The following is a 9938-nucleotide window of genomic DNA, read 5'->3' as shown; positions in this document are numbered from 1 at the left end:
TCCCCCCAGCAGTGTCGTGATGCCCCCCCCCGCCCAGCGCGTGATGTTTGCGTGTCGTTTCCGTGTCGTGCCATGATGCTTTGACCTCCCCTCCCCCGAATCGGGCCCCTGGGGGTGCAGGAGGGAGCTCAGGCTCGGGCTTCTCTTCCCTCATCCCCGGCCCAGCCGTTGTCCCACCCCCAATTCCTATTGTGAGGGGGATGGGCCAGGGGGGGCGCAATCGAGCACCAATTGCCCCTCCCCCGTAAGTGATTCTTGTGACGCTGTCGTGGATCCTAATCGTCTGTGATGTCAAAGAAATGCGGCGCGAGGGCCAAGAGACCAGAGACCGATATATTAAAATAGAGATTTAACAGCCAGTGGGTCGCTGTTCATGCAGTCATCTCTGGGGTGGGGCAGCTGGGAACGGCTGCACATAACGCTCGCTCCACAGGGATGGCTCATCCGGTGCCGAGGTGCAGCCACCTCTGGGGCAGGGCAACAGGGAAGAGCCACATATGATACCGCCCAGGGGACAGCGCGTCTGGTGCTGAAATGCAGCTACCTCTGGGGCAGGGCAGCTGGGGAATAGCTGTATATAACGCTACAAGGGCAGCTCCCCCTGCACAGTACGGCGCCCCCTACTGAGCTCACACCGGATTCATCTCAAGTCTCTTTTATTTCCCACCTTCCCCTGAATAGAAAACCCTCTGATTTGCCTGGGAGGGAACTGCCCCAGGGGGAGTTTACACATAGATCTCTGTACAACAGCAGTTTCTCTGGGGCAATGCTGGCCCAGTGGGGGGACAGGGACGCTTCCCAGCCCCTTGGTATGTTTGACCCCGTCTCCTCTGGTCGCTTCCGGATATCTGGGTCCCATGGCCCCCCCAGGTTGGGGGGAAGGGGCTCAGAGCAGCAGCGTCTGGCACCAGGGGCAGGGGGTGTCTGTCCATCCTGCCGTGGGGCAGTCCGTCTGGCTGGGCTAGATGAGCGGGCGCAGGGGCGACGGGGGGGAGGAGCCAAGGCAGTCGAGGTCCGGGGCCCGGTGCAGGGAGGGCTCGGACGCGCTGCGCTCCAGCTTAGGGAGGAGGCGTTGCAGCTGCTCCACCGAGGCCAAGATCTGGGGGGAGAAAAGGGGTGAGACGGGTCCCTACAGCTCCCCGGCCACAGGGAGCCCCCAGAGCCGGGGAGAGAACCCAGGAGTCCTGGCTGCCCCCCCCCACACCACCACTCTTAACCTCTAGACCCCACTCCCCTCTCAGGTGGAGCCAGGTGGAGAACCCAGGCGTCCGGGACCCCCCCCCCCCGCTCACCTGGGGGAAGAGGGGTCTCTCCTCGCGGTTGAATTTCAGGCAGTTCAGGGTGAGTCTCTTGAGGGCCTTGGGGCAGGTGCTGGGCACCCGGCTCATGTCGGGGGACAGGAACCCCCGGCCCACCATGAACAGGATCTGGGGGGCAAAGGATCGGGTCAGAGCCAGGGCACCCCCAGCACGCCCAGCCTCCCCGCTAGACCCCCAGGGGCTGCGGGTCGGGAGTGACGGGCCTGGAGGGGGAGAAGGCTGGGGGGCGGCAGTGCGGGGCGCCGGGGGGCATACCTGGTCGCGGCTGCGCACGTGGCTGTAGGGCAGGGTGCCCGTGGTGAGCTCGTACAGCACCACCCCGTAGGCGTAGACGTCGGACTGGAAGCTGTAGGGGCTGCCGTCCTGCATGCGGATCACCTCCGGCGCCTGCCGGGAGACACCGTTAGAGGGGGCCGTGGGGGGGAGAAGTGGGGCGGGGGGGGCTGTGGGGTGGGGAAGGAACGGGGGACAGGGTGGGGGGGACTGGGCGGGGAGGGGTGGGGGAACAGCGGGGCACAGCGAGGGGCTCCCGACCCAGTGCACGGAGCTGTGTGGGGCAATGGGGCACAGGGGGGGGGTGCTGGGGGGTAGCGGGGGGCACTGTGGGAAGGATGTGGGGAGCTGTGATCCAGAGCACAGGGGCAGGGGCACAGTGGGGTGTGTGGGGTGCTGGGGGGCACCGAGGGGCACTGTGGGAGGGATGTGGGGGGCAGTGGGGCGCCGGGGGGCTCTCACCATCCAGAGCACGGAGCCCCGGGGCTGCTCGACCCGGCGGGCCCCGCTCCAGCGCGTCTTCACCGTGGCCAGGCCGAAGTCGCCAATCTTCACCGTCAGCCCCTCGTGCAGGAAGATGTCTGGGGTGGGGTTTAGGGGGCAACCGGCACCGAGGAGCCCCCCACAGCCGCCCTCCCATGAGCGCTCCCATGGCAGGGACCACCCCACACATCCCCCCCATGGCCCTGCTGTCATCTTGGATAGCTGCCCCTCCCCCCGATTCCCCCAGCTCTGGCCACTAGGGCCCAGCCTGGGGGGCAGAAGGGGCCTGGCTTGGGGGGCGGAAGGGGCCCAGTGGGGGGGGGGTGGAAGGGGCCCAGTGGGGGGGCGGCAGGGGCCCGGCTTGGGGGGCAGAAGGGGCCCAGTGTGGGGGGCGGCAGGGGCCCAGTGTGGGGGGCGGCAGGCTTGGGGGGCGGCAGGGGCCCGGCTTGGGGGGCGGAAGGGGCCCGGCTTGGGGGGCAGGAGGGGCCCAGTGGGGGGGCGGCAGGGGCCCGGGGTGGGGGGCGGCAGGGGCCCGGCGTGGGGGGCGGAAGGGGCCCAGCTTGGGGGGCGGAAGGGGCCCAGCTTGGGGGGGCTTGGGGGGCAGAAGGGGCCCAGTGGGGGGGGCAAGGGGCCCGGCTTGGGGGGCGGAAGGGGCCCAGGCTCTTGGGGGCGGAAGGGGCCCAGTGGGGGGGTGGCAGGGGCCCGGCTTGGGGGGCGTGGAAGGGGCCCAGTGGGGGCGTGGAAGGGGCCCAGGGGGGGGCGGGAAGGGGCCCGGCTTGGGGGGGCGGCAGGGGCCCGGCTTGGGGGGGCGGCAGGGGCCCGGCTTGGGGGGCAGGAGGGGCCCAGTGGGGGGGTGGCAGGGGCCCGGCTTGGGGGGCGGAAGGATACTGTTGGATTTCAGGTCCCGGTGGATGATGTTCTTGGCATGAAGATAACTGGGTGGGGGGGAGAGAAACCAGGGGGAGCCCCAAGTTAGCAGCGTGCCCCAGCGCGCCGCCCCCCCCCCCCCCCGCCCCTCGCCCCCCCCGACTCACTCCATGCCCTGGGCCGTCTGGCGCGCCACCTCGGTGCGGGCGGGGGCGTCCAGCCGCGTCTCGCTGACGTGCAGGTGCTGGTACAGGCTGTTGCCCTCACACCACTGCGTGATGATGGCGAAGCTGGGCCGCGTCATGAACCCCATGAAGAGCAGCACGTTGACGTGGCGCGTCCGCCTGCGGGGCCGGGGGGGGGTCAGCGGGGGGCAGGAACTGGGGTCTGTCCACCCCACCCCCCCCCTGACCGTCAGCCCCGGACGCCTGGGTCCCCCCCCCCCCGACTGGCATCGCTGGACGCTTGGGTCCCCCTCAGACCAGCACCCCCAGATGCTGAGGTTCCCCGCCTCGGACGGGTACCTCCCGGATGCCTGGGTCCCCCTGACCACCAGCCCCGGACGCCTGGGTCCCCCCCTCAGATTAGTCTCCCCCCGGACGCCTGGGTCCCTCCTGACCTGCTAACCCGGACCCCAGGGCCCCCTCCCAGCTCTGCCTCGCCCACTCTGCCCACCCCGGACCTTGGGGTCCCCCCGGGCCCTTCCTGTGCCCCCAGAAGCCAGGGTCCCTCCGTGCCGCCCGCCCCCGGACGCCGGGGTCCCTACCTGAGGACTTGCATCTCGTTCTTGAAGGCCTGCACCTGCTGGGCCGTGGGCTGCGTGACCTTCAGGATCTTGACAGCCACGTGGCCGTGCCAGAGGCCCTTGTAGACGGTGCCGAAGGAGCCGGCGCCCACCCGGCGCAGCAGCGTCACCTCGTGGGGCGGCACCTCCCACTGGTAGCCGGAGTCCCGGTAGCCCAGGGCCTTCTGCAAGGGGGGGCGGAAGGCTGTGGAGAGCTCGGCCCGTCCCCCCGCCACCTATCCCAGCCTGGGGGGATGCCCCTGGAGCCCCACTCCCCCAACCCAGCCTCAGTTTCCCCTCCCCGCGCACATCCAGCCCGTCCCTTGTCATCTGGGCTCCGGCGGGCACGGAGAACGACCGATCCCCGGCGTTTTCAGAGCCCTCCCTCCCCGCTTCTCCAAACTCCAGCCGCGAACTCCCCCCCCCCCCCGATTCGCCCCTGTCCGTGGGGCGCCTGGAGTGGGACGGGTACTGTCACGGGATGTCAGTGGCCTTTCTTGCCCCTGCCCCCCATCAACAGCTCAGGCCCCCTTCTCATCTCTGCTCTGGTAGCCAAACTCAGGGGGCCAGCCAGGGGGCAGAGAGGGCCTGGCCTATGGGGGGGACAGTCCGGCGGCCTGGGGAGATGGGGTGGGGGGACTCAGGGGACATGGGTTCAGGAGCCGTGGGGCTGGGGGCACGGAGGTGTCGGGGTCAGCAGTAGCAGGGCGGGCCTGGGTGGGTTGGGGGGCAGATGTGGGAGAAGGGCGGGGGAGGGTCAGAGCATGGGGGTGCAGGGGTGGTGGAATAGGGCAGGATTGAGGTGTCGGGGGGTGGGGCATGAGGCGAGCGCACGGCATTGTGGGGGACAGGGACATTGCAGGGGGGCAGACATTGCCCCCCCCCCCGTCGCCCTCGCCACTCACCACTTTCTTCTTGTCCTCCGCCGATGACGCCGACCCCTTTCGCTCCTTGGGGGGCTGCGGGGGCGACTTGGGGGAAGGCCCGCGGCGGCCGGGAGGGTCCCTGGCAGAGCTGGGGCCTGGGGGGGACCCTTGCCCCCCGCCTGGCACTGAGCAGAGAGAGCGAGTGAGCCGGGGACCCCAGAGCAGCCCCCAGCCCATGGCCCGGTGAGCCCCCATACCCCACACTTGCCCCACTGCAGCCCAGCACCCCCCGAATCCCTGCCCGCCCCCTGCAGCCCAGCACCCCCCGAATCCCCGCCCGCCCCCTGCAGCCCAGCACCCCCACATTTCTGGGGTTCTCACCGTCTGTCATGAAGTTTATCGCGGCGATCTGAAAAAGGGGAAAGAGTTCAGAAACCAGGAGAGGAAACGAACCCACGTGGGTCTGTCCGTCCAGACCCAGGCATCTGTCTGTCTGGGTGTCCACGTGCGGGTCTGTCCGTCCGGGCGCCCACGCGTGTGTCTGTCTGAGTCCATGTTTGTCTGTCCGTGCGGAGGAATCTGTCCATGTCCAGGTGTTTATTCGTGTCTGTCTGTCCAGGTCTGGGTATCCCTTTGTGTGTCTGTCTGTGTCCGGGTGTCCCTGCGTGTCTGTCTGTCTGCGTGCCCCGTCCCGGCCGCCCCCTGCTGGTGGGGCCGAGCCCTGCATGTGACCCACACTCCTCGGCTCCTGATTTCCTCCCCCCTCAGGCTCATCCTCCCCCACCCCCGGTTTGGGCCACGCCGAATGCGCCAGGAGCCACGCAGGCCGGACGCGGGGTCGGACCGGCCCCGGCTCAGCGGCTCCCCCTCTGGCCCTAGGGAATCACTGCCCATTAACGCCAACGTGGGTTCTCCTCTGAGCCGGCGCCCCCCCGAGGGGACAGACCCCGCGGCCCCGGCCCGGTTCTCACCTGCTGGGCGACGGCGTCTCCAGGCTCCGCGGTGCTCACCATGTGCACGTTGGGGGTGGAGGTGGAGCGGTGGCGCTGGAGGGGGGGGTCCGGGAAGGTGAAGGCGTCGGAGCTGAGGCGCTGCTGGCGGGAGCTGGGCCGGGGGGGGCAAAGGCGGATGAGAGCGAGACCCGGCGCCTCCTTCCCCCTCCGGGCCGCGCAGACAGGACCGACCTCCCGGAGTCCCTCACTCGAGGGCAGGGTTTCTAGCCCTTTCCCCCTTCTCGGGGGACCCCTCCCCAAACTGGGGGACGCAGGATCCCAGCCATGGTCGCCCCTGGGCCAAATCCAGAAGGAAAAGCTCCTCTCCGACTCCAGATTCCCCCGTTTACACACCCCAGGAGCACATCAGCACACAGCAGGGGGCTCCCGTTGGGCTGACTGTCCCCCGTCCCCCCACCACCCTTCGCTCCATGTCCACATTTCCACGGAGCCGTGTTAAACCAGCTCACTTGCTGGTGCCGAGTTTACACAGCTCTGTGGGCGGCTCTGGATCAGTGACCCGGCCCCGGCGGTATTCTCCCCTCCCCCCATGCTGCCTGCCCCAAAATCTTTGTCCCCACCAGAAACTCCCCCCAGGGGACTTTATGGTTTCCTCCAGCGCCGCCCCCCGCCCCCACCCCCTGGCGGTGGGGGTGGGGGGTCCCCGTACCTGGTGGGTTGTGGCGTTAGAAGGTCTGGGGCGGGCCGGGCCGAGGGGGAATCCTGCCCGTGAATGTCGGGGTACGGGCCGTGGCTGTAAACGCTGGGGGCGGGAGAGAGAGAGAATGTGGGGTGGGGATGCCCCTCACCCCCGACCCACAGCCCCCTGGGATCCCCCCCCAATCCTGCCAGTGCCCCTCACTCACGACCTGCAGCCCCTGCTAGCCCAGCTGTGCCCCCCCCGCTCCCTCCCAGCTGTGCTGATGTCTTCCCACGAGCACCCCGGACACCTGCGTCTCCTCGGCCCACAGCAGGCCGGGGAGGGTCCCTGAGCGCCTGGGCACGGGGGGGCCGGGGAGGCACTCACGGGCGGTGCGCCACGGCCAGGTCCACGCACACGGTGGGCACCCGGCTGCTGCAGTGCTGGTGGAACTTGTACCCGCAGGTCTGGCAGCGGAAGCCGTGGAAAAGGAACTTGAGGCAGAAGTCGCAGAAGGCGAGGTTGAAGAAGGTCTTACGGACCTGGGAGGACAGACGGGGGGGGGTTCAGGTGGAGACGGACGGACAGACGCTGCCCAGGGAACAGCCGCCCTGGTGTGTTGTTGTAGGGTCTCTCGGGAGCATTAGGGGCTGGTTTAATACAGTAGGGTTTCTCACACTGTGCAGGGGCCAGTGTGTTATTGTAGGGTCTCTTTGGGGCAGGTGTGTTGTCATAGGGTCTCTTGGAACACAAGAGCTGTGCAGGGGCCAGGTTGTTATTGTAGGGTCTCTCAGAGGCTGGTGTGTTGTCGTGGGGTCTCTTGGGGCACTAGGGGCATGCTGCAGCCAGTGTGTTTGTGTAGGGTCTCTCAGGGATTAGTTTGTTATTGTAGGGTCTCTCAGGGCCAAAGGGTTAGGTTACTTATTGTAGGGGCTGCTTTGTTATCGCAGGATCTCTCAGAAGGTCAGTTTGTTATTGTAGGGTCTCCTGGGACTCACGAAGTTGTGCATGGTGAGGGGCACCTCGTCCAGCACCTCCACGTAGAGAACCTGTCCCTCCAGCGGGGTGATGTCCGTGTCCCAGTCGGTCACCAGCTTTGTCCTGAAGAGACAGAGATGGGTCAGAACCGGAACCAGGACTCAACCCCACCCCCCGCTGCCCGGCCGGTGCCCCTCTCTCTCACCCCACAGCCCCGCTCACCCGCCCAGGCGCCGGTACACCGCACAGCAGTCCTGGTTCAGCCCTCGCACCCGCAGTGCTTTGTCCAGGGCGTCGTAGACGGTGGCTCCCGGCCGCACGTTGACCTGAGGAGGGGTGGGGGTGGGGGTGGGGGTTACATGTAGCTCCTGCCCCCTCTGCCCCCGACACTGGTGAGTTCATCCCCCCCACACACACACACAGCCAGGCAGACACCCGCACTTGTGCAAAGACACAACTGGAGCAGGAGGGAGCCGTGCAAGGAGACATGCGTGTGCAATTGCACAGACTGTGCTCATGCTCCCCTGCCCGCCCAGGGCACTGTGTGAGACACACGCATGTGCAATTGCACAGACCACGCTCACGTTCCCCTGCACGCCCAGGGGGGGCCGTGCAATGAGGCACGCGAACGTGCAACTGCATGGAGTGTGCTCACACGCCCTTGCATACACCACGCAAACACAAGCAGCCGGGCAACGAGACACACAGGTGTGCAATTGCACAGAATGGCTCCCGTCTCATGCACGCTCAGGCAGTGGTGCAATGAGATGCATGAGAGTGCAATTGCACAAACCGTGCTCAAAATCCCCCGCGTGCCTGGGGAGCTGTGCAACAAGACACGTGCATGTGCAATTGCACGGACCTTGCTCACATTCCCCTGCACATCCTATACATACCCAGACATAAGACACACGTGTGCAATTGCACGCCCAGTGCTCACACTCCCCTGCACACCACAGGTAGGCTCCGGCAGCCATGCACTGAGCCACGTGCACGTGCAATTGCACGGGTCTTGTGCAACACTCCCTGAACCCCCCAGGCATGCCTAGGGAGCAGCGCTAAGGGTCGGAAAGCGCTAGGCTGCTGCGCTCCATCCCCTCCCCACCTGCTCCCCGGGCAAAGACACACGCTCGTGCCACGGCCTAGCCGGGCTCCCACTCACTCCCAGCTCCCGCCCTGGGGACGCCCGCCCCGCCCAGCCGGGCGCCCGGGGCCCAGGCCCCTCACCACGGTGCGCTGCTGATTGGGCAGATAGACCTTGACGGTGCCGGTGCCTGGGCCTGGCTCTGCTGCGGGGCTCTCGTCCAGGCCAAGCCCCCGGTGCAGCTCCGCGGGCACCGGGCAGGCTGAGCGCAGGCCATTGGAGACGGCGCAGGGGGACTCCGGGCAGCGCCGCATGGGGGCGGGCAACGGGAGGCACAGCCTGGGGAGAGGGGGCAAGAGTGAGACACACAGCAACCCCCCACTCGAGGCTCACCCCCGCCCACCCGCTGCAGCCCGGGACCCCCCGCCATCCCAGCCCTGGGCTCCCCTCACCCCCAGCTCTGCCAGCGTCCTCAATCCTCATCCTGGGTTCTCTCCCCGGCTCTGGGAAGGGAGTGGGGTCTAGTGGTTAGAGCAGGAGCCAGGCCTCCTGGGTTCTCGCCGGCTCCGGGAGGAGAGTGGGGGCACAGCAGCGGCTCTAGCTGGCAGCACCCCAGCGCGCGCAGGCTGTCAGGAAGCAGGGGGCTGTGCTGAAAGCCGATAACCGGTGTCTTTGTGGCCGGCGAAGCCGTGGGGTGAAAACCAACCCCCGGCTACACCCAAGCACAGAACAGCGTGATAGCAGGCAGCGAAAGCCCAGCACGCCTGGGAGCTGCCAGGCAGAGAGCAACAGCCTGGCACTGGGGTGCGGTCAGCTCTGGGGTGGGGGGCATCTGGTGAAACAGCCGCATATAACATGGGACAGGTGGGCAAGGGGGTGGGAGATTCCAATGCACTTGGGGGAAGACACTGCAGCCCCCATTGCCCCTGGTATGGGGGGTGGGAGATTCCATTGCACTGGGGGGGGGGGCTGCTGCAGCCTCCACTGACATGGGGGGGTGGCAGATTCCATTGCATGGGGGGGTCTGCAACCCCCAGTCGCCCTTGCTAATGGGGTGGGAGATTCCATTGCACTGGCGAGGGGGGAGCTGCAGCCCCCAGCCCCCCCGATATGGGGGTGGGAGTTTCCATGGCACGGGGAGACGCTGCAGCCCCCAGCCCCCCTTTCTATAGGGGGTGGGTGGGAGATCCCATTACACGGGGGGTGCTGCTGCCCCCACACCCGCCTGCTATGGGGGGTGGGAGATTCCATTGCACTGGGGAGGGGGGGTGGAGTAGGAAGTTCCTACCTGTCACAGGGAACCGGCCACCATCTTGTCTGGGACTGAATGCTCCAAAGGGCGTGGTCTGATGGATGACGTCAGACGGGGCGTGGCCTGCTGTGGTGGAAAGAGGGGGGTGTAACCTTTCCCTCCCTGCTGCAGGACGCCTGGGTTCTCTCCCCAGCTCTGGGAGGGGAGGGGAGGGTCTAGTGGTTAGAGCAGGGGGGTGGGGCTGCGAGCCGGACGCCTGGGTTCTCTCCCCACTCTGGGAGGGGAGGGGAGGGGAGGGTCTAGTGGTTAGAGCAGGGGGGGTGGGGCTGGGAGCCGGACGCCTGGGTTCTCTCCCCGGCTCAGCCTCACTGAGCTGTGACCGTCCACGCGGTGGCAGCAG

The 9938-nt window shown here is 67.8% G+C and overlaps 1 protein-coding gene across 2 annotated transcripts; it reads right to left on the bottom strand.

Annotated features, from left to right (window-relative positions):
- Positions 1-639: 639 nt before the first annotated feature.
- Positions 640-9631, bottom strand: ARAF (A-Raf proto-oncogene, serine/threonine kinase). 2 transcript variants are annotated; one of them, XM_067552152.1, is made up of 16 exons: positions 9575-9631; positions 8430-8625; positions 7425-7528; positions 7223-7325; positions 6612-6766; positions 6255-6347; positions 5564-5696; positions 4974-5001; positions 4632-4777; positions 3709-3911; positions 3110-3286; positions 2964-3010; positions 2055-2173; positions 1575-1706; positions 1293-1427; positions 640-1099 (listed from the first exon to the last, which is right to left on the bottom strand). In XM_067552152.1, exons 2-16 carry the CDS (start codon positions 8598-8600, stop codon positions 962-964), a joined length of 1884 nt encoding a protein of 627 aa, XP_067408253.1. In that variant the 5' UTR covers positions 8601-8625; positions 9575-9631; the 3' UTR covers positions 640-961. The 2 variants fall into 2 exon arrangements, with proteins under 2 accessions (XP_067408253.1, XP_067408252.1); XM_067552151.1 differs by having other exon boundaries at positions 1293-1706.
- Between the last annotated feature and the right edge of the window lie 307 nt (positions 9632-9938).

Source organism: Emydura macquarii, unplaced genomic scaffold (genome assembly GCF_026122565.2).
Source record: "Emydura macquarii macquarii isolate MOO-44397 ecotype Brisbane River unplaced genomic scaffold, CSIRO-AGI_Emac_v2 contig_1386, whole genome shotgun sequence".
NCBI lineage: Eukaryota > Metazoa > Chordata > Testudines > Chelidae > Emydura > Emydura macquarii.
The sequence above is the reverse complement of the archived record's forward strand: the minus strand, read 5'-3'. Positions and strand labels throughout refer to the sequence as shown.

Bases quoted from the DNA above. Each gene is read 5' to 3' on its own strand.
- ARAF (XM_067552151.1), bottom strand. From the start codon at position 8,600: ATGCGGCGCTGCCCGGAGTCCCCCTGCGCCGTCTCCAATGGCCTGCGC. The intron at 7,529-8,429 runs GTGAGGGGCCTG...ACCCCTCCTCAG, and splicing joins CCAATCAGCAGCGCACCGTG to GTCAACGTGCGGCCGGGAGC. The intron at 1,707-2,054 runs GTGAGAGCCCCC...GTCTCCCGGCAG, and splicing joins GGGGCTCCGTGCTCTGGATG to GCGCCGGAGGTGATCCGCAT.